At 31.2% G+C, this 25,438-nt stretch overlaps 1 protein-coding gene across 1 annotated transcript in view; it reads right to left on the bottom strand.

Moving 5' to 3' along the window:
• Positions 1–25,144, bottom strand: part of LOC135099400 (C-signal-like) — a 60,236-nt gene extending 35,092 nt beyond the window's left edge. Inside the window, 2 exon segments of the mRNA XM_064001731.1 lie at positions 24,758–24,839; positions 25,026–25,144. Coding sequence (XP_063857801.1) covers positions 24,758–24,839; positions 25,026–25,144 — 201 coding nt within the window.
• Positions 25,145–25,438: the final 294 nt, after the last annotated feature.

Genomic DNA, 25,438 nt, shown 5'->3' with positions numbered 1-25,438 from the left:
TACCAAAAAGCTAAAAGCCACAAATAACTCTCTATTGAGAAAAAATAAATCAATAAATAAAAAAATACGATATTTTTTTTTCTTTCTTATTCATCTTCACAGGTACCGAGGTGCCAAAATTCAAGCAAAATTCATGAAATTTTCTGAAATAAGAACATTATCAAAAAAGTTAATTTTAGCTTTTTTTTTCTCAACTGTTATGTAGCAAACCCTAAAGTGCATGCAAAACCACCTATATGGGGAAATCAAACGTCTTTGCCAGAAAACTGTCTTATGAGTGTTTTTCAGCATGTTAGGCACCAAAACGATAAATAACATGGAAGTCACTCTATATGGGAATCCAAAACAAAATTACTGAAAACGTGTCTTTTCGGTGTTTTACGTAGAAAAACGCTAAAACAGATGCAAACCAACCAATATGAAAAAAAAATAGAATAACATTACAAAAAAACTATATTTTGAGTGTTTTTAAGCTTGTTACCTACAAAAAAAGTGAAAATGGATGCAAAGCACTCCCTATTGGAAAACAAAAGGACATTACGAGAAACGTGTATAATGAGTGTCTTATTATTTTCGAAAGGATATTACGAAAAACGTGTATTATGACTGTTTTGAAGTTCCTTAAGTACCAAAACGTTAAAACCCACAAATAACACTCTTTAAAGAGAAAAAAAATAAAAAAAATAATAAAAAATTCTGCCAAAAGTCAGGGAATTTATGTGGAAAAAAGAACATTATCAAAAAAGTTAATTATTGCTTTTTTTCGGATTGTTATTTACCAAACCCTAAAGTGCATGCAAAGCCACCTATATGAGGAAATTAAACGACTTTACCAGAAACCTGTCTTTTCAGTGTTTTTCAGCATGTTAGGCACCAAACCGATAAATAATATGGAAGTCAGTCAATATGTTAATGCAAAACAAAATTACTGAAAACGTGTCTTTTCAGCATTTTACGTAGAAAAAACGCTAAAACGGATGCAAAGCAACGAATATGAAGAAATAGAATAACATTACCAAAACGTGTTTTTGAACTTTTTACCTATAAAAAAACGCGAAAATGGATGTAAAAGCACTCTATATTGGGAAGAAAAAAGGACATTTAGAGAAAGGTGTATAATGATTGTTTTATAGTTTCACAAGAACCAGAAGACAAAAACCGCAAAAACTCGTGTATATAGAGAAGTTTCTTACATACCAAAATGCTAAAACTCATTAATAACACTTTTAATTGAGATACAGAACTACCTTACCAAATGTGTGTATTTTGAGTGTTTTTCACATTCTTAGTTACGAAAATCCCAAATTACATTTATAGATTATTTTGTTACATTATTTTGAGTGTTTTTGATCATGTTACCTATAAAAAAGCTTAAATACATGCAAAGAACCCTATGTCTGTGAAACGAAAGGACATTACGAAAATCGTGTATTATGATAGTTTTTAAGTTCCTTAAGTACCAAAAAACTAAAACCCACAAATAGAGAAAAAATAAATAACTAAAAAAATTGAATTTTTTTTTTTTGTTATTCATCTACATAGATATGAAGATTGCAAAATTCAGGCAAAATTCAGGGAAATTATGTAAAAAACACATTATCAAAAAATTTTTTTAGCTTTTTTCCGGAATTATGTACCAAACCCAGAAGTGCATGCAAAGCCACCTATATGGGGAAATTACACGAATTTTTGTCTTTTGAGTTTTTTTTCAGGAATTTCAACAATATTACTGAAAACGTGTCTTTTCAGTGATTTACGAAAAAAAACGCTAAAACGGATGCAAGCCAACCAATATGAAGAAATAGAATAACATTACCAAAAAGATATATTTTGAGTGTTTTTCAGCTTGTTACCTACAAAAAATGCGAAAATGGATGGAAAGCACTCTATATTGGGAAACAAAAGAACATTACGAAAAACGTGTATAATGAGTGTTTTATAGTTTCACACGAACCACAATGCAAAAAACGCAAAAAATCGTGTATATAGAGAAGTCTCTTACATACCAAAATGCTGAAATGCATGAATAACACTTTTAATTGAGAAACAGAACTACCTTACCAAATGTGTGTATTTTGAGTGTTTCTTACATTCTTAGTTACGAAAATTCCAAATTACATGCGAAACTACCTTCATGTGGGGAAAAAAATGACATTACCAAAAAAGTGTCTTTTTAGTGTTTTTGAGCGTGATATGCAACAAAGCTGTAAAAAGCAGAACAATCACATTACATGGGAATAAAACCAACTTTTACGAAGAACTTGCCTTTAAGTGTTTTTAACTCTTTACATACCAAATCGCTAAAAAGCATGCAAAACACCCTTTATGGAGAAAGAGAATAACATTACCAAAAGCATGTATTTTGAGTTTTTTTGATCATGTAACCTATAAAAAAGCTTAAATACATGTAAAGGACCCTATGTTTGTATAACAAAAGGACATTATGAAAATCTTGTATTATGAGTGTTTTTAAGATCCTTAAGTACCAAAAAGTTAAAACCCACAAATAACACTTTATAGAGAAAAAAAAAAAAATTTTGTTATTCATCTTCATAGGTACTGAGATGCTAAAATTCTGGCAAAATTCATGGAAATTTTGTAAAAAAATCTTTATAAAAAGAATAATTTTAGCTTTTTTTCCGGAGTTATGTACAAACCCTGAAGTGCATGCAAATCCACCTATATAGGGAAATTACACGACTTTACCAGAAACCTGTCTTTTGAGTGTTTTTCAGCAATTTCAACAATATTACTGAAAACGTGTCTTTTCAGTGATTTGCTTAAAAAAACGCTAAAACGGATGTAAACCAACCAATAAGAAAAAATAGAATAACATTACCAAAAAGATATATTTTGATGTGTTTTTGAGCTTGTTACCTACAAAAAATGCAAAAAATGGATGGAAAGCACTTTATACTGGCAAAGGAAAGGACATTACGAGAAACGTGTATGAGTGTTTTATAGTTTGACAAGAACCACAAGGTAATAAACTCAAAAACTCGTGTACATAAAGAAGTTTCTTACATACCAAAAAGATGAAACTCATGAATAACACTTTTAATTTTGAAACAGAAATACCTTACCAAATGTGTGTATTAGAAAAGTTTCTTACCTACCAAAATGCTGAAACTCGTGAATAACACTTTTAATTAAGAAATAGAAAAATCTTATTAATGCCTGTGTTTTGAGTTTTTTCACATTCTTAGTTACCAAATTCCCAAATTCCATGCAAAACTAGCTTTATGTGGCAAATAAATTATATTATCAGAAAAGTGTCTTTTGAGTGTTTTGAGCGTGTTAGGTAATAAAGCAATAAAAAGCAGGGCAATCACATAACATGGGAATAAAAACAACTTTTACCAAGAACTTGCCTTTAAGTGTTTTTGAGCTCATTACATACCAAAACGCTAAAACGCATGCAAAAAACCTTTTATGGAGAAACAGAATAAAATTACCAAAAACATATATTTTGAGTGTTTTTGATCATGTTATCTATAAAAACACTTAAATATATGCAAAGAACTTTATGTTCGCGAAACGAGAGGACATTACGAGAAATGTTTATTATAAGTGTTTTTAAGTTCCTTAAATACCAAAAAGCTAAAACCCACAAATAACACTCTTTATTTAGAAAAAAAAAATTAAGATAATAAAAAAAATAGGATTTTTTTTATTTTGTTTTTCATCTTCATAGGTACCGAGATGCCAAAATTCTTGGAAAATTCAGGGCTATTATATGATCAAAGAAAATTATCAAAAAAGTTAATTTTAGCTTTTTTTTTCGGACTCTTATGTACCAAAACCTAAAGTGCATCCAAAGACTCCTATATGAGGAAATTGAGCGACCTTATAAAAAAAAAGTTTTTTGAGTTGTTTCAGTATGTTTTGCACCAAAACGATAAATAATAAGGAACTCACTCTATATGAGAATCCAAAACAAAATTGCTGAAAACGTGTTTTTTTTGTTTTACGTAGAAAAACGCTAAAACGGATGCAAACCAACCAATATCAAGAAATAGAAAAACATTACCAAAAAGGTATATTTTGAGTGTTTTTGAGCTTGTTGCCTACAAAAAAAAAAACGCGAAAATTGATGCAAAGCACTCTATATTAGAAAACAAAAGAGCTTTGTAAGAAAAGTGTATAATGAGCTTTTTATAGTTCAAAAGAACCAAAAGGCAAAAAAACACAAAATCTCGTGTATATGGAGAAGGTTCTTAGATACCAAAATGCTGAAACTCATGAATAACACTCTTAATTGACAAACAGAACAACCTTACTAAATGCGTGTATTTTGAGTGCTTTTCACATTCTTAGTTACCAAAACCCCAAATTTCATGCGAAAATAGATTTGTGGGAAAAAAAAAATACTTTACCAGAAAAGTGTCTTTTGAGTGTTTTTGAGCGTGATAGGCAATAAAGCACTAAAAAGCAGGGCAATCATATTACATTGCAATAACACCAATTTATACCAAAAACTTCCCTTTAAGTGTTTTTGAGCTCCTTATATACCAAACCGCTAAAACGCATGCAAAACAAACTTTATGGAGAAACAGAATAATTACGAAAAACATGTATTTTGAGTGTTTTTGATCATGTTATCTATAAAAACGCTTAAATACATGCAAAGAACATTATGTTTGGGAAACAAAAGGACATTGTGAGAAACGTGTATTATGAGTGTTTTTTTAAGTTCCTTAAGTATCAAAAAGCTAAAACCCATAAATAACACTTTTTATTTAGAAAAAAAAAAAAAAAGGATTTTTTTTTTTTTTGTTATTCATCTTCATAGGTACCGAGATGCAAAAATTCTGGGAAAATTCAGGGCAATCATATGATAAAAGAATATTATCAAAAAAGTTGATTTCAGCTTTTTTTTTCGGACTGTTATGTACCAAACCCTAAAGTGCATGAAAAGCCTCCTATATGAGGAAATTAAATGACCTTACCAGAAATCTTTGTTTTGAGTGTTTTTTTTTTTAGCATGTTAGGCACCAAAACGATAAATAATAAGGAACTCAATCTATATGGGAATCCAAAATAAAATTACTGAAAACATGTCTTCTCAGTGTTTTACGTAGAAAAACGGTAAAACGGATGCAAAGCAACCAATATCAAGAAATAGGAAAACGTTACTAAAAAGATATATTTTGAGTGTTTTTGAGCTTGTTACCTACAAAAAACGCGGAAATTAATGCAAAGCACTCAAAATTCAGAAAAAAAAGAACATTGCAAGAAAAGTGTATAATGAGTGTTTTATAGTTGAAAAGAACCACAAAGCAAAAAACGCAAAATCTCGTGTATATGGAGAGGTTTCCTAGATAGAAAAATGCTAAAATTCATATATAACACTCCTAATTGAGAAACAGAACAACCTTAATAAATGCGTGTATTTTGAGTGCTTTTCACATTCTTAGTTACCAAAACCCCAAATTGCATGCGAAAATAGATTTATGGGAAAAAAAAAGACTTTACCAGAAAAGTGTCTTTTGAGTGTTTTTGAGCGTGATACGCAATAAAGCACTAAAAAGGAGGGCAATCACATTACATTGGAGGAAAACGAATTTTTACCAAGAACTTGCCTTTAAGTGTTTTTGAGCTCCTTATATACCAAAACACTAAAACGCATGCAAAACACTCTTTATGGGGAAACAGAATAACTTTACCAAAAACATGTATTTCGAGTGTTTTTGATCATGTTACCAATAAAAACGCTTAAATATATACAAAGAACAGTATTTTTGGGCAACGAAAGGAGATTACGAGAAACGTGTATTATGAGTGTTTTTAAGTTCATTAATTACCAAAAAGCTAAAAGCCACAAATAACACTCTTTATTCAGAAACAATAAATAAATAAAAAAAATACAATATTTATTTTTTCATTCTTATTCATCTTCACAGGTACCGAGATGCCAATATTCGGACAAAATTCAAGAAATTATGTGAAATAAGAACATTATCAAAACAGTTAAATTTAGCTTTTTTTTTTTTCGGACTGTTATGTAGCAAACCCCTAAAGTGCATGCAAAGCGACCTATATGGGAAAATTAAACGTCTTTGCCAGAAAATGGTCTTATGAGTGTTTTTCAGTATGTTAGGAACCAACACGATAAATAACATAAAAATCAATCTATATGGGAATCCAAAACAAAATTACTAAAAACGTGTTTTCGGTGTTTTACGTAGAATAACACTAAAACGGATGCAAATCAACCAATATGAAGAAATAAAATAACATTACCAAAAATGTATATTTTGAGTGTTATTGAAATTGTTACCTACAAAAAACGCGAAAAATGGATGGAAAGCACTCTATATTGGGAAGGAAAAGGACATTACGAGAAACGTTTATAATGAGTTATTATTCACAAGAACTAAAAGGCAAAAAACGCAAAAACTCGTGTATATAGAGAAGTTTTTTACATTCCAAAATGCTGAAACTCTGGAACAAACGTCTTAATTGAGAAACAAAACAATCTTACTAAATGCGTGTATTTTGAGTGCTTTTCACATCCATAGTTACCAAAACCCTAAATTGCATGCCAAACCAGCTTTATGTGGGAAAAAAATGACATTACCAGAAAAATATCTTTTGAGTGTTTTTGAGCGTGTTAGGCAAGAAAGCACTAAAAAGCATGGCAATCACATTACATTGGAATAAAACCAATTTTTAACAAGAACTTGCCTTTAAGTGTATTTGAGCTCCTTATATACCAAAACACTAAAATGCATGCAAAATACACTTTATGATGAAACATAATAACATTACCAAAAACATGTATTTTGAGTGTTTTTGATCATGTTACCAATAAAAACGCTTAAATACATGCAAAAAACCCTATTATTGGGAAACGAAAGGACATTACGAGAAACGTGTATTATAAGTACCAAAAAAGCTAAAACCCATAAATAACACTTTATAGAGAGAAAAAAAAAGTATAATTTTTTTTAATTTTTATTATTCATCTTCATAGGTACTAAGATGCCAAAATTCTTGCAATATTCTTTGGGAATCGAAAACAAAATTACTGAAAACTTGTCTTTTCGGTGTTTTACGTAGAAAAACGCTAAAACAGATGAAAACCAACCAATATGAAGAAATAGAATAACATTACCAAAGAGGTATATTTTGAGTGTTTTTGAGCTAGTTACCTACAAAAAACGGGAAAATGCATGCACTCCCTATTGGGAAAGAAAAGGACATTACGAGAAACAAGTATAATGAGTGTCTTATTATTTTCGGGCAAAAGAACTTGTGGTTCACAAGAACTACAAGGCAAAAAACGCAAAAACTCGTGTATATAAAGAAGTTTCTTAGATTCCAAAATGCTGAAACTCATGAATAACAATCTTAATTGAGAAACAGAACATTACCAAATGCGTGTATTTTGAGTGTTTTTTCACATTCTTCGCAAAACCCTAAATAGCATGCGAAACTAGTTTTATGTGGAAAAAAAATGACATTACCAGAAAAGTGTCTTTGAGTGTTTTTGAGCGTCTTAGGCAATAAAGCACTAAAAAGCAGGGCAATCACATTACATGGGAATGAAACCAACTTTTTCGAAGAACTTGCCTTCTAGTGTTTTTGACACGCATTTAGTAAGGTTGCTCTATTTCTCAATTAAGAGTGTTATTCATGAGTTTCAGCATTTTGGTATATAGGAAACTTCTCCATATACACGAGTTTTTGCGTTTTTTGCCTTGTGGTTTTTTTTGAACTATAAAACATTCATTATATACTTTTCTCGCAATGTCCCTTTGTTTCCCAATATAGAGTGGTTTGTATCCATTTTCGCGTTTTTTTTTTTTTTTGTAGGTAACAAGGTCAAAACACACAAAATATACATTTTTGGTTATGTTTTTCTGCTTCTTGATATTGGTTGGTTTGTATCAGTTTTAGCGTGTTTCAGCATGTTAGGCACCAAAACGATAAATAATATGGAAGTCAGTCAATATGTGAATCCAAAACAAAATTACTGAAAACGTGTCTTTTCAGTGTTTTTCGTAGAAAAACGCTAAAGCGGATACAAACCATCCTATATGAAGAAATAGAATAGCATTTCCAAAAACATATATTTTGAGTGTTTTTGAGCTTGTTACCTACAAAAAAACGCAAAAATGGATGTAAAGCACTCTATATTAGTAAACAAAAGGACATTACGAGAAACGTGTATAATGAGTGTTTTATAGTTTTAAAAGAACCACAAGGCAATAAATGCAAAAACTCGTGTATATAGAGAAATGTCTTACATACCAAAATGAATAAATGCATGAATAACACTTTTAATCGATAAACAGAACTACCTTACTAAATTGTGTATTTTGAGTGTTTTTCACATTCTTAGTTACGAAAATGCCAAATTACATGCGAAACTACCATCATTTGGGAAAAAAAATGACATTACCAGAAAAGTGTCTTTTGAGTGTTTTTCAGCGTGATATCCAACAATGCCCTAAAAAGCAGAACTATCACATTACGTAGGAATAAAACCAACTTTTACGAAGAATTTGCCTTTAAGTGTTTTTTAACCCCTTATATACCAAATCTTTAAAACGTATGGAAAACAAAAATTATAAAGAAACTGAATAACATTAACAAAAACATGTATTTTGAGTGTTTTTGATCATGTTATCTATAAAAACGCTCAAGTATATGCAAAGAATATTATGTTTAAGAAACAAAAGGACATTACGAGAAACTTGTATTATGAGTGTTTTTTTTAAGTTCCTTAAGTACCAAAAAGCTAAAACCCACAAATAACACTCTTCATTTAGAAAATAAAAAAAATAAAAAATGAAATAAATAGGATTTCTTTTTTTTTGTTATTCATCTTCATAGGTACCGAGATGGCAAAATTCTGGGAAAATTCAGGGCAATTATGTGATAAAAGAATATTATCAAAAAAGTTACTTTCAGCCCTTTTTTCGGACTGTTATGTACCAAATCCTAAAGTGCATGCAAAGCCTCCAATATGAGGAAATGAAACGACCTTACCAGAAATCTGTGTTTTGAGTGTTTTTTAGCATGTTAGTCACCAAAACGATAAATAATAAGCAACTCACTCTATATGGGAATCCAAAACAAAGTTACTGAAAACGTGTCTTCTCAGTGTTTTACGTAGAAAAACGTTAAAACGGATGGAAAGCAAACAATATCAAGAAATAGAAAATCGTTACCAAAAAGGTATATTTTGAATGTTTTTGAGCTTGCTAGGAATTTTTTTTCTTTTTTTTTTTTTTGTTATTCATCTTCATAGGTACCGAGATGCAAAAATTATGGGAAAATTCAGGGCAATCATATGATAAAACAATATTATCAAAAAAGTTCATTTCAGCTTTTTTTTCGGAATAGGAATTTTTTTTTTCATCTTCATAGGTACCGAGATGCCAAAATTCTGGGAAAATTCAGGGCAATCATATGATAAAACAATATTATCGAAAAAATTAATTTCAGCTTTTTTTTTTCGGACCAAACCCCAAAGTGCATGCAAAGCCTCCTATATGAGGAAATTAAACGACCTTACCAGAAATCTGTGTTTTGAGTGTTTTTAGCATGTTAGGCACCAAAACGATAAATAATAAGGAAATCACTCTATATGGGAATCCAAAACAAAGTTACTGAAAATGTGTCTTCTCAGTGTTTTACGTAGAAAAACGCTAAAACGGATGCAAAGCAACGAATATCAAGAAATAGAAAGACGTTACTAAAAAGGTATATTTTGAATGTTTTTGAGCTTGCTACCTATAAAAAAAACACGAAAATTGATGCAAAACACTCTATATTGGGAAACAAAAGGACATTGCAAGAAAATGTGTATAATGAGTGTTTTATAGTTCAAAAGAACCACAAGGCAAAAAACGCAAAATCTTGTGTATATAGAGAGGTTTCCTAGAAACAAAAATGCTAAAACTCAAGTATAACACTATTAATTGAGAAACAGAACAACCTTAATAAATGCGTGTATTTTGAGTGCTATTAACATTCTTAGTTACCAAAACCCCAAATTGCATGCGAAAATAGATTTGGGAAAAAATTACTTTACCAGAAAAGTGTCTTTTGAGTGTTTTTGAGCGTGATAGGCAATAAAGCACTAAAAAGGAGGACAATCACATTACATTGGAGTAAAACGAATATTTACCAAGGACTTGCCTTTAAGTGTTTTTGAGCTCCTTATATACCAAAACACTAACACGCATGCAAAATACACTTAATGGTGAAAGAGAAGAACATTACCAAAAACATGTATTTTGAGTGTTTTTGATCATGTTACCAATTAAACCGCATAAATACATACAAAGAACCCTATTTTTGGGAAGAGAAAGGACATTACGAAAAACGTGTATTATGAGTGTTTTTAAGTTCCTTAAGTACCAAAAAAGCTAAAACCCATAAATACCACTTTATACAGAAAAAAAAAATTTTTGTTTGTTTTTTTATTCATCTTCAAAGGTACTAAGATGCCAAAATACTGGGAATATTCTTTGGAAATCGAAAACAAAATTACTGAAAAAGTGTCTTTTCGGTGTTTTACGTAGAAAAACGCTAAAACAGATGAAAACCAACCAATATGAAGAAATAGAATAACATTACCAAAGAGGTATATTTTGAGTGTTTTTGAGCTTGTTACCTACAAAAAACGCGAAAATGGATGCAAAGCACTCCCTATTGGGAAAGAAAAGGACATTACTAGAAACATGTATAATTAGTGTCTTATTATTTTCGGGCAAAAGAACTTGTGGTTCACAGGAACCACAAGGCAAAAAACGCAAAAACTCGCGTATATAAAGAAGTTTCTTAGATACCAATATGCTGAAACTCATGAAAAACAATCTTAATTGAAAAACAGAACAACATTACCAAATGCGTGTATTTTGATTGTTTTTTTCACATTCTTCGCAAAACCCTAAAAAGCATGCGAAACTAGTTTTATGTGGGAAAAAAATGGCATTACCTGAAGTATCTTTTCAGTGTTTTTGAGCGTGTTAGGCAATAAAGCACTAAAAAGCAGGGCAATCATATTACATTGTAATAAAACCAACTTTTACGAAGAACTTGCCTTGAAGTGTTTTTCAGCTTCTTACATAACAAATCGCTAAAACGCATGTAAAACACTCCTTTATGGAGAAGCAGAATAACATTACCAAAAACAAGTGTTTTGAGTGTTTTTTATCATGTTACCTATAAAAACGCTTAAATACATGCAAAGATCCCCATATTTGGGAAACGAAAGAACATTACGAGAAATGTGTATTATGAATGTTTTTAAGTTCCTTAAATACCAAAACGATAAAACCTACATATAACACTCTTAATAGAGAAAAAAAAAATAAAAAAATAGCATTTTTATTTTTTTTGTTATTGATGTTCATAGGTACCTAGATGCCAAAATTCTGCCAAAATTCAAGGAAATTATGTGGAAAAAACATCATCAAAAAAGTTAATTTTACCTTCTTTTTCGGAGTTATGTTCAAAACCATAAAGTGTATGCAAAAGCCACCTATCTGATAAAATTTAACGACTTTACAAGAAACCTGTCTTTTGAGTGTTTTTTCTGCATGTTAGGCACCAAAACGATAAATAATATGAAAGTCACTCTATATGGAAATACAAAACAAAATTACTGAAAACGTGTCTTTTAAAAGATTTTCGTAGAAAAACGCTAACACGGATGCAAACCAACCAATATGAAGAAATAGAATAACATTACCAAAAAAGTCTATTTTGTGTGTTTTTGAGCTTGTTACATAAAAAAAAAAAAACGCGAAAATGGATGCAAAGCACTCTATATAAGGAGAAAAAAAAGGACATAACGAGAAACGTGTATAATGAGTGTTTTGTAGTTTCACCAGAATCACAAGGCAAAAAACGCAAAAACTCGACTCTGGAGAAGTTTCTAAGATACCAAAATACTGAAACTCATGAATAACACTCTTAATCAAGAAACCGAAGAACCTTACTAAATGCGTGTATTCTGAGTGTTTTTTTACATTCTTAGTTACCAAAACCCCAAATTCCATGCGAAACTAGCTTTATGTGGGAAAAAAATTACCCTGAGGCATTTGGGAAGAGTAAGAGAAAATTACAAATTTATGGATGGGGATGATAGGTGGAAATAGGTAGGCATATTTCATACAAGTACTGCCACTTGTAGGCCTGATGCCTTCTTGCAGATTTATTTATTTCTTATGTTCTTATGTTCTTATTACCAAAAGCGTGTATTTTCAGTGTTTTTCAGCTATTACGTGAAAAAAAAAAATGCCAAAATGCATGCAAAGCACCCTATATGAAGAAAAGAGCGATATTACGAGAAACGTGCATTATGAGTGTTTTTGAGATTCTTAGGTACCAAAACGCTGAAACTCATGAATAACACTCTTAATTGAGATTTTTGCAGAACAACCTTACCAAATGCGTGTTGATTTTGAGTGTTTTTCATCATTCTTAGCGTTTTACCACGTAAAACCCTGAGAAGACAAATTGCATGCGAAACTAGCTTTGGTGCCTAACATGCTGAAAAACACTCAAAAGACAGATTTCTGGTAAGGTCTCTTATTTCCTCATATACGAGGCCTTGCATGTCTTTTGAGTGTTTTTGAGCGTGTTACGCAATAAAGCACTAAAAGGAAGGGCAATCACATTACATGGGAATAAAACGAAATTTTACCAAGAACTTGCCTTTAAGTGTTTTTGATCTCCTTACATACCAAAACACTAAAACGCCTGCAAAATACATTTTATGGAGAAACAGAATAATATTACCAAATACATGTATTTTGAGTGTTTTTGATCATATTATCTATAAAAACACTTAAATACATACAAAGAACCGAGAAACGACATTACGAGAAACGTGTATTATGAGTGTTTTTTAAGTTCTTTCAGTACCTAAAAGCTAAAACCCACAAATAACACTCTATATTTAGAAAAAAAATAATAAACAAAAAAAAACAAAAAATTGGATTTTTTTTTTTGTTATTCATCCTTATAGGTACCGAGATGCCAAAATTCCGCAAAAATTCAGGGAATTTATGTGGAAAAAAGAACATTAACAAAAAAGTTAATGATAGCTTTTTTTTTCGGATTGTTAAGTACCAAACCTTAAAGTGCATGCAAAGACACCTATATAGGGAAGTTAAACGACTTTATCAGAAACCTGTCTTTTCAGTGTTTTTCAGCATGTTAGGCACCAATACGATAAATAATATGGAAGTCAGTCGATATGTGAATCCAAAACAAAATTACTGAAAACGTGTCTTTTCAGTGTTTTACGTAGAAAAACACTAAAGCGGATGCAAACCAACCTATATGAAGAAATAGAATAACATTACTAAAAAAGATATATTTTGACTGTTTTTGAGCTTGTTACCTACAAAAAATGCAAAAATGGATGTAAAGCACTCTATATTAGGAAACAAAAGGACTTTACGAAAAACGTGTATAATGAGTGTTTTATAGTTTTAAAACAACCACAAGGCAATAAACGCAAAAACTCGTGTATATAGAGAAATTTCTTACAAACCAAAATGATGAAATGCATGAATAACACTTTTAATCAATAAACAAAACTACCTTACCATATTGTGTATTTTGAGTGTTTTTTCACATTCTTAGTTACGAAAATCCCTTCATGTGGGGAAAAAAAATGACAATACCAAAAAAGTGTCTTTTTAGTGTTTTTGAGCGTGATATGCAACAATGCCCTAAAAAGCACAACAATCACATTACATGGGAATAAAACCAACTTTTACGAAGAACTTGCCTTTAAGTGTTTTTTAACTCCTTACATACCAAATCTCTAAAACGTATGGAAAACACCCTTTATGGAGAAACAGAATAACATTACCAAAAAACATGTATTTTGAGTGTTTTTGATCATTTAACCTATAAAAACTCTTAAATACATGTAAAGGACCCTATGTTTGTATAACAAAAGGACATTACGAAAATCGTGTATTATGAGTGTTTTTAAGTTACTTAAGTACCAAAAAGCTAAAACCCACATATAACACTCTTTATAGAGAAATTTTTTTTTTTTATTCATCTTCATAGTTACCGAGATGCCAAAATTCTGGCAAAATTCATGGAAATTTTGTAAAAAAAAAAAAAATAATAATGTTAACTTTTTTCCGGAGTTATGTACAAACCCTGAAGTGTATGCAAATTCACCTATATGGGGAAATTACACGACTTTACCAGAAACCTGTCTTTTGAGTGTTTTTCAGCAATAATAACAATATTACTGAATACGTGTCTTTTAAGTGATTTACGTAGAAAAACGCTAAAACGGATGTAAACCAACCAATATGAAGAAATAGAATAACATTACCAAAAAGATATATTTTGATGTGTTTTTGAGCTTGTTACCTACAAAAAATGAAAAAAAATGGATGGAAAGCACTTTATATTGGCAAAGAAAAGGACATTACGAGAAACGTGTATGAGTGTTTTATAGTTTGACAAGAACCAGAAGGAAAAAAATTCAAAAACTCGTGTAAAATAAAGAAGTTTCTTGCATACCAAAAAGCTGAAACTCATGAATAACACTTTTAATTTTGAAACAGAAATACCTTACCAAATGTGTGTATTAGAAAAGTTTCTTACATACCAAAATGCTGGAACTCATGAATAATATTTCTAATTAAGAAATAGAACAACCTTACACTATGCCTATGTTTTGAGTTTTTTTTTTCACATTCTTAGTTACCAAAAATCCAGATTTCATGCAAAACTAGCTTTATGTAAGAAAAAAAATGATATTACAAGAAAAGTGTTTTTTGAGTGTTTTTGAGCGTGTTAGGCAATAAAGCACTAAAAAGCAGGGTAATAACATTACATGGGAATAAAAACAACTTTTACCAAGAACTTGCCTTTAAATGTTTTTGAGCTTATTACATAGCAAAACGCTAAAACGCATGCAAAACACCTTTTATGGAGAAACAGAATAAAATTACCAAAAACATATATTTTGAGGGTTTAGATCATGTTATCTATAAAAATGCTTAAATACATACAAAGAACCTTATGTTTGCGAAACGAAATGACATTACGAGAAATGTGTATTATAAGTGTTTTTAAGTTTCTTAAGTACCAAAAAGTTAAAACCCACAAATAACACTCTTTATTAAAAAATAAAAATAAAGAAAATAAAAAAATAGGAATTTTTTTTTTTGTTATTCATCTTCATAGGTACTGAGATTCCAAAATTTTGGGAAAATTCAGGGCTATTATATGATAAAAGAAAATTATCAAGAAAGTTAATTTTACCTTTTTTTTCGGACTGTTATATACCAAACCCTAAAGTGCATCCAAAGATGAGAAAATTAAACGATATTACCAGAAGTTTGTTTTTTGAGTGTTTTTCAGCATGTTAGGCACCAAAACGATAAATAATAAGGAACTCACTCTCTATGAGAATCCAAAACGAAATTGCTGAAAACGTGTCTTTTCAGTGTTTTACGTAGAAAAACGCTGAAACGGATGCAAACCTAACAATATCAAGAAATAGAAAAACATTACCAAAAAGGTATATTTTGAGTGTTTTTGAGCTTGTTACCTACAAAAAACGGGAAAATTGATGCACAGTACTCTATATAAGAAAAGAAAAGGACTTTGCAAGAAAAGTGTATAATAAGCTTTTATACTTCAAACGAACCAAAAGGCAAAAAACACAAAAACTCGTGTATATGAAGAATGTTCCTAGATACCAAAATGCTGAAACTCATGAATAACAGTCTTAACTGAGAAACAGAAGAACCTTCCTAAATGCGTGTATTTTGAGAGCTTTTCACATTCTTAGTTATCAAAACCCCAAACTGATTGCGAAACCACCTTTATGTGAGGAAAAAAATGACATTACCAGAAAAGTGTCTTTTAAGTGTTTTTGAGCGTGATAGGCAATAAAGCACTAAAAAGCACGGCAATCCTATTACATTGGAATAACACCAATTTATAGCAAAAAAAAATTGCCTTTAAGTGTTTTTGAGCTCTTTATATAACAAACCGCTAAAACGCATGCAAAACAAACTTTATGGAGAAACAGAATAACATTACCAAAAACATATATTTTGAGCGTTTTTTGATCATGTTATCTATAAAAATGTTTAAATACATGCAAAGAACATTATGTTTGGGAAACAAAAGGACATTACGAGAAACGTGTATTATGAGTGTTTTGTAAGTTCCTTCAGTACCAAAAAGCTAAAACCCACAAACAACTTTCTTTATTTAGAAAATAAAAAAAATATAAAAAATATAAAAAATAGGAATTTTTTTTTGTTATTCATCTTCATAGTACCGAGATGCCGAAATTCTGGGAAAATTCAGGGGAATTGTATGATAAAAGAATATTATCAAAAAAGTTAATTTCAGCTTTTTTTTTTCAACCTGTTATGTACCAAACCCTTAAGTGCATACAAAGCCTCCTATATAAAGAAATTTAACGATCTTACCAGAAATCTGTGTTTTGAGTGTTTTTTAGCATGTTAAGCACCAAAACGATAAAAAATAAGGAACTCACCTCTATATGGGAATCCAAAACAAAGTTACTGAAAACGTGTCTTCTCAGTGTTTTATGTAGAAAAAAGCTAAAACGGATGCAAAGCAACCAATATCAAGGAATAGAAAAACGTTATTGAAGAGATATATTTTGAGTGTTTTTGAGCTTATTGCCTATAAAAAAACGCGAAAATTGATGCAAAGCACTCTTTATTGGTAAACAAAAGGACATTGCAAGAAAAGTGAATAATGATTGTTTTATAGTTCAAAAGAACCACAAGGCAAAAAACGCAAAATCTCGTGTATATGGAGAGGTTTCCTAGATACAAAAATACTAAAACTCATGTATAACACTCCTAATTTAAAAACAGAACAACCTTAATAAATGCGTGTATTTTGAGTGCTTTTCACATTCTTAGTTACCAAAACCCCAAATTGCATGGGAAAATAGATTTGTGAGAAAAAAAAATGACTTTACCAGAAAAATGTCTTTTAAGTGTTTTTGAGCGTGATAGGCAATAAAGCACTAAAAAGGAGGGCAATCACATTATATTGGAGGAAAACGAATTTTTACCAAGAACTTGCCTTTAATTGTTTTTAAGCTCCTTATATACCAAAACTCTCAATAACCTGCAAAACACTCTTTATGGTGAAACAGAATAATATTACCAAAAACATATATTTTGAGTGTATTTGATTATGTTACCAATGAAAACGTTTAAATACATGCAAAGAACACTATTTTTGGGAAACGAAAGGAGATTACGAGAAACGTGTATTATGAGTGTTTTTAACTTCATTAATTACCAAAAAGCTAAAAGCCACAAATAACACTCTTTATTGAGAAACAATAAATAAAAAAAAAAAAATACGATATTTTTTTCTTTCTTATTCATCTTCACTGGTACCGAGATGCCAAAATTCGGGCAAAATTCAGGAAATTATGTGAAATAGGAACATTATCAAAAAAAGTTAAATATAGCTTTTTTCGGACTATTATGTACCAAACCCCTAAAGTAGCAAAGCCACCTATATGGGGAAATTAAATGTTTTTCCCAGAAAACGGTCTTATGAGTGTTTTTCAGCATCTTAGGAACCAACACGATAAATAACATGGAAGTCAATCTATATGGGAATCCAAAACAATATTACTAAAAACGTGTCTTTTCGGTGTTTTACGTAGAAAAACGCTAAAACGGATGCAAACCAACCAATATGAAGGAATAAAATAACATTACCAAAAAGGTATATTTTGAGTGTTTTTGAAATTGTAACCTAAAAAAACGCGAAAATAGATGGAAAGCTCTCTATATTGGGAAGCAAAAGGACATTACGAGAAACGTGAATAATGTGTGTATTATAATTTCACAAGAACTACAAGACAAAAAACGCAAAAACTCGTGTATATAGAGAAGTTTCTTACATTCCAAAATGCTGAAACTCTGGAACAACACTTTTAATTGAGAAACAGAACAATCTTACTAAATGCGTGTATTTTGAGTGCTTTTCACATCCTTAGTTACCAAAACCCAAAATTGCATGCGAAACCAGCTTTTATGTGGGAAAAAAATGACATTACCAGAAAAATGTCTTTTGAGTGTTTTTGTGCGTGTTACGCAATAAAGCACTAAAAAGCAGTGCAATTACATTACATTGAAATAAAACCAATTTTTAACAAGAACTTGCCTTTAAGTGTATTTGAGCTCCTTATACACCAAAACACTAAAATGCATGCAAAATACACTTTACATTGAAACAGAATAACATTACCAAAAACATGTATTTTGAGTGTTTTTGATCATGTTACCAATAAAAACGCTTAAATACATGCAAAGAACCCTTTTTTTTGGGAAACGAAAGGACATTATGAGGAACGTGTATTATGAGTGTTTTTAAGTTCATTAAGTACGAAAAAGCTAAAAGCAACAAATTACACTCCTTTTTGAGAAAAAATAAAAAATAAATAAAAAAATACGATATTTTTTTTTTCTTCCTATTCATCTTCACAGGTAGAGGTGCAAAAATTCGGGCAAAGTTTAGGAAATTATATAAAATAAGAACATTATGAAAAAAGTTACATTTAGCATTTTTTTTTTAACTGTTATGTATCAAACCCCTAAATTGCATGCAAAGCCACTATATAGGGAAATTAAACGTCTTTGCCAGAAAACTGTCTTATGAGGGTTTTTCAGCATGTTAAGAACCAACACAATAAAACCCAAGGAAGTCAATCTATATGGGAATCCAAAACAAAATTACTGAAAACATGTCTTTTTGGTGTTTTACGTAGAAAACGCTAAAACGGATGCAAACCAACCAAAATGAAGATATAGAATATCATTACCAAAAATGTATATTTTGAGTGTTTTTTAAATTTTGTATTTTGAGTGTTTTTTAACATTCTTAGCTACGAAATTGGCAAATTAAATGCGAAACTACCTTTATATGGGTAAAAAAAATGGCATTACCACAAAAATGTCTTTTCAGTGTTTTTGAGCGTGATATGCAACAAAGAACTAAAAAGCAGAACAATCACATCACTTGGGAATAAAACCAACTTTTACGAAGAACTTGCCTTTAAGTGTTTTTTAACTACTTACATACCAAAACACTAAAACGCATGTAAAACACCATTTATGGAGAAACAGAATAACATTACCAAAAATATGTATTGTGAGAAACAGAACTACCTTACCAAATGTGTGTTTTTTTTAGTGTTTTTCACATTCTTAGTTAAGAAAATCTCAAATTACATGCGAAACTAGCTTTATGTTGGAAAAAAAGTGTCTTCTGAGTGTTTTTGAGCGTGATATGAAACAGAGCACTAAAAAGCAGAACAATCACATTACATGGGAATAAAACCAACTTTTACGAAGTATTTGCCTTTAAGTGTTTTTTTTAACTCCTTACATACCAAAACGCTAAAACGCATGCAACACACCCTTTATGGAGAAACAGAGTAACATTACCAAAAACATGTATTTTGAGTGTCTTTTTATCATATTACCTATAAAAACGCGAAAATACATGCAAACATTGTTTGGGAAACGAAAGGACATGAAGAGAAACGTGTATTATGAGTGTTTTTAAGTTCCTTAAGTTCCAAAAAAGCTAAAACCCACAAATAACACTCTTTATAGAAAAAAAATAATAATATAATTTTTTTTTTTGTTATTCATCTTCATAGGTACTAAGATGCCAAAATTCTGGCAATATTCTTTGGGAATCGAAAACAAAATTACTGAAAACGTGTCTCTTCGGTGTTTTACGTAGAAAAACGCTAAAACGGATGCAAACCAACCAATACGAAGAAATAGAATAACATTACCAAAAAGGAATATTTTAAGTGTTTTTGAGCTTGTTACCTACAAAAAACGCGAAAATGGATGGAAAGCACTCCTTATTGAGAGAGAAAAGGACATCACAAGAAACGTGTATAATGAGTGTCTTATTATTTTCGGGCAAAAGAACTTGTGGTTCACAAGAACCACAAGGCAAAAAACGCAAAAATTCGTGTATATAAAGAAGTTTCTTAGATACCAAAATGGTGAAACTCATGAATAACAATCTTAATTGGGAAACAGAACAACATTACCAAATGCGTGTATTTTGAATGTTTTTTTCACATTCTTACCAAACCCCAAATAGCATGCGAAAGTAGCTTTATGTGGGAAAAAAATGTCATTACCAGAAGTGTCTTTTGAGTGTTTTTTGAGTGTGTTAGGCAATAAAGCACTAAAAAGCAAAGCAATCATATTACATTGGAATAAAACCAACTTTTACCAAGAACTTGCCTTGAAGAGTTTTTCAGCTCCTTACATACCAAATCGCTAAAACGCATGCAAAACACTCCTTTATGCAGAAGCAGAATAACATTACCAAAAACAAGTTGTTTTTGAGTGTTTTTTATCATATTACCTATAAAACCACTTAAATACATGCAAAGATCCCTATAATTGGGAAAGGAAAGGACATTACGAGAAATGTGTATTATGAATGTTTTTAAGTTCCTTAAGTACCAAAACGTTAAAACCTTCAAATAATACTCTTTATGAAGAAAAAATAATAAACAAAAAAATAGTATTTTTACTTTTTTGTTATTGATGTTCATAGGTACCAAGATGCCAAAATTCTGCCAAAATTCAGGAAAATTATGTGGAAAAAACATTATCGAAAAAGTTAGTCTTACCTTTTTTTTCGAAGTTATGTTCCAAACCATAAAGTGTATGCAAAGCCACCTATCTAATAAAATTTAAGGACTTTACAAGAAACCTGTCTTTTGAGTGTTTTTCTGCATATTAGGCACCAAAACGATAAATAATATGAAATTCACTCTATATGGAAATCCAAAACGAAATTACTGAAAATGTGTCTTTTAAAAGATTTACGTAGAAAAACGCTAAAACGGATACAAACCAACCAATATGAAGAAATAGAATAACATTACCCAAAAAGTATATTTTGTGTGTTTTTTAGCTTGTTACATAAAAAAAAAACGTGAAAATGGATGCAAAACACTCTATATAAGAAAAAAGAGGACATAACAAGAAACGTGTATAATGAGTGTTTTATAGTTTCACCAGAATCACAAGGCTGAAAACGCAAACACTTGACTGTATGGAGAAGTTTCTAAGATATCAAAATACTGAAACTCATGAGTAACACTCTTAATCAAGAAACAGAACAACCTTACTAAATGCGTGTATTTTGAGTGTTTTTTTTTACATTCTTAGTTACCAAAACCCCAAATTCCATGCGAAACTAGCTTTATGTGGGAAAAAAATGACATTACCAGATAAGTGTCTTTTAGTGTTCTTGAGCCTGTTAGGCAATAAAGCACTAAAAAGCAGGGCAATCACATTACATGGGAATAAAACCAACTTTTACGAAGAACTTGTCTTTTAGTGTTTTTGACACGCATTTAGTAAGGTTGCTCTGTTTCTCAATTCATGAGTTTCAGCATTTTGGTATATAGGAAACTTCTCCATATGCACGAGTTTTTGCGTTTTTTGCCTTGTGGTTATTTTGAACTATAAAATATTCATTATACACTTTTCCCGCAATATCCCTTTCTTTTCCAATATAGAGTGCTTTGTATCAATTTTCGCGTTTTTTTGTAGGAAACAAGCACAATAAAACTCAAAATATACATTTTTGGTAATGTTATTCTGCTTCTTGATATTGGTTGGTTTGTATCAGTTTTAGCGTTTTTCTACATAAAACACTAAGAAGACACGTTTTCAGTAATTTTCTTTTGGATTCCCATATAGAGTGAGTACCTTATTATTTATCGTTTTGGTGCCTAATATGCTGAAAAACACTCAAAAGACAGATTTATTGTAAGGTCTTTAATTTCGTCATATGGGAGGCTTTGCATGTCTTTTAAGTGTTTGTGAGCGTGATACGCAATAAAGCCCTAAAAGCCAGGGTAATCACATTACATGGGAATAAAACCAAATTTTACCAAGAACTTGCTTTTAAGTGTTTTTGAGCTCGTTACATACCAAAACGCTAAAACGCATGCAAAATACATTTTATGGAGAAACAGAATAACATTACAAAATACATGTATTTTGAGTGTTTTTGATCATGTTATGAAATTAACTTTTTTGATGATATTCTTTTATCACATAATTGCCCTGAATTTTCCCAGAATTTTGGCATGTCGGTACCTATGAATATGAATTACAAAAAAAAAAATCCTATTTATTGAATTTTTTTTATTTTCTTTATTTTCTAAATAAAGTGTTATTTATGGGTTTTAGCTTTTTGCTACTTAAGGAACTTAAAAAACACTCATAATACACGTTTCTCGTAATGTCCTTTTGGTTCCCAAACATAATGTTCTTTGCATGTACTTTAGCGTTTTTATAGATAACATGATCAAAAACACTCAAAATACATGTTTTTGGTAATGTTATTCTGTTTTTCCATAAAGTTTGTTTTGCATGCGTTTTAGCAGTTTGGTATATAAGGGGTTAATAAACACTTAAAGGCAAATTCTTCGTAAAAGTTGGTTTTATTCCCATGTAATGTGATCGTTCTGCTTTTTAGTGCTTTGTTGTATATCACACTGAAAAAAAGACACTTTTCTGGTAATGTCATTTTTTTTCCCAAATGATGGTAGTTTCGCATGTAATTTGGCATTTTCGTAAGTAAGAATGTGAAAAATACTCAAAATACACAATTTGGTAAGGTAGTTCAGTTTACCTAAAAAAAAAGTGTTATTAATGCATTTATTCATTTTGGTATTTAAGAAATTTCTCTATATACACGAGTTTTTGCATTTATTGCCTTATGATTCTTTTAAAACTATAAAACAATCATTATACACGTTTCTCCTAATGTCCTTTTGTTTCCTAATATAGAGTGCTTTACATACATTTTTGCACTTTTTATAGGTAACAAGCTCAAAAAACATTCAAAATATATCTTTTTGGTAATGTTATTCTATTTCTTCATATAGGATGGTTTGTATCCGCTTTAGCGTTTTTCTACGTAAAACACTGAAAAGACACGTTTTCAGTAATTTTCTTTTCGATTCACATATTGACTGACTTCCATATTATTTATCGTTTTAGTGCCTAACATGCTGAAAACACTGAAAAGACAGGTTTCTGGTAAAGTCCTTTAACTTCCTTATATAGGTGGCTTTGTATGCACTTTAGGGTTTGGTACATAACAATCCGAAAAAAAGCTACAATTAACTTCTATAATAATATTCTTTTTCCACATAAATTCCGTGAATTTTGGCAGAATTTCAGCATCTCGGTACCTGTGAAGATGAATAACCAAAAAAAAAATCCCATTTTTTTTATTTATTTATTTTTCTAAAGAGTGTTATTTGTGGGTTTTAGCTTTTTGGTACTGAAGGAACTTAAAAATCACTCATAATACACGTTTCTCGTAATGTTCTTTCGTTTCCCAAACATAAGGCTCTTTGTATGTGTTTAAGCGTTTTTATACATAACATGATAAAAAAAAACACTCAAAATACATGTATTTGGTAATGTTATTCTGTTTCTCCATAAAATGTATTTTGCATGCGTTTTAGCGTTTTGGTATGTAAGGAGCTCAAAAACACTTAAAGGCAAGTTCTTGGTAAAATTTGGTTTTATTCCCATGTAATGTGATTGCCCTGGCTTTTAGGGCTTTATTACGTAACACGCTCACAAACACTGAAAAGACATGCAAAGCCTCCCATATGAGGAAATTAAAGACCTTACCAGAAATATGTCTTCTGAGTGTTTTTCAGCATATTAGGCACCAAAACGATAAATAATAAGGAACTCACTCTAAGTGGGAATCCAAAAAAAAATTACTGAAAACGTTTGTTCTCAGTGTTTTACGTAGAAAAACGCTAAAAATGATAGAAACTAATCAATACCAAAAAGCATAAAAACATTACCAAAAATGTATATTTTAAGTATTTGTGTGCTTGTTTCCTACAAAAAAAAAGCGAAAATTGATAAAAAGCACTCTATATTGGGAAAGAAAGGGATATTGCGAGAAAAGTGTACAATGAATGTTTTATAGTTTAAAAAAAATACAAGGCAAAAAACGCAAAAACTCGTGTATATGGAGAAGTTTCCTATATACCAAAATGCTGAAACTCATGAATAACACTCTTAATTGAGAAACAGAGCAACCTTACTAACTTACGTGTCAAAAACACTAAAAGACAAGTTCTTCGTAAAAGTTGGTTTTATTCCCATGTAATGTGATTGCCCTGCTTTTTAGTGCTTTATTGCCTAACACGCTCAAGAACACTCAAAAACACTATTCTGGTAATGTCATTTTTTTCCCACATAAAGCTAGTTTCGCATGGATTTTGGGGTTTTGGTAACTAAGAATGTAAAAAAAAACACTCAAAATACACGCATTTAGTAAGGTTGTTCTGTTTCTTGATTAAGAGTGTTATTCATGAGTTTCAGTATTTTGGTATCTTAGAAACTTCTCCATACAGTCGAGTGTTTGCTTTTTTTGCCTTGTGATTCTGATGAAACTATAAAACACTCATTATACACGTTTCTCGTTATGTCCTCTTTTTTCTCATATAGAGTGTTTTGCATCCATTTTCGCGTTTTTTTTTTTATGTAACAAGCTAAAAAACACACAAAATATACTTTTTTGGTAATGTTATTCTATTTCTTCATATTGCTTGGTTTGCATCCGTTTTAGCGTTTTTCTACGTAAATCTTTTAAAAGACACGTTTTCAGTAATTTTGTTTTGGATTTCCATATAGAGTGACTTTCATACCTTGAGAGAGTCATACTTAATTCTGCCGCCGTTCACCGGCGCTTGTTTACCAAGCAGCCGGCACCGGCGGCAAGAATTACCCCTTTGGAGGGGACGATAGGGTAGCGGGCTAAAGCCAGCACTACTCACGCCTACCGTCTTCAACGGCACAGGCGATGCGAAACCTACCTGCCGAGATCGCCCCCGACAGGATTCCGGTTCTGAGGACGCCACCCTCAGCCACACGGTTGGCTACCTGAGCTACTAGGCCCACCGCAGCATGACAAACCGTTCGCAGACTACGAGCTCTGCTAGGACGCTCTGGGTCCGAGAGGACGTGCACGAAGGCTTATGCACGCCCCTCGGACCCGAGGGGGACTGGGACCGCATCCACCCCGTGTACCCCATTTCAAAGCCATGAACCCGCTGGCCCTTGGGGGCAGGAAGAGCGCTACCCCCCAAACCAGCGGGCCGTCATCCCGGAAACGCCAGAGTGACTACCGCTGTCGAGGGCTAGTGGGTTTAGCACACCGACTCGGCAAATCACCCTGACGGCCCACCACCCAACGAGGTAGAGAACTCGAAGGAGCAGAAAGGACTCCGGACCAGTGAAACTGTTCTGGGCTCCGAAGCCTGGCGGAGCCCCATTACTCTATGAACATTTATTGAGAAGGGAGGATGGAATATTTGTCCAACTCCCCG

Source organism: Scylla paramamosain, unplaced genomic scaffold (assembly GCF_035594125.1).
Source record: "Scylla paramamosain isolate STU-SP2022 unplaced genomic scaffold, ASM3559412v1 Contig124, whole genome shotgun sequence".
Classification (NCBI taxonomy): Eukaryota; Metazoa; Arthropoda; class Malacostraca; order Decapoda; family Portunidae; genus Scylla; species Scylla paramamosain.
Note: the sequence above shows the minus strand (reverse complement) of the source record. Positions and strands in the feature narration are given on the sequence as shown.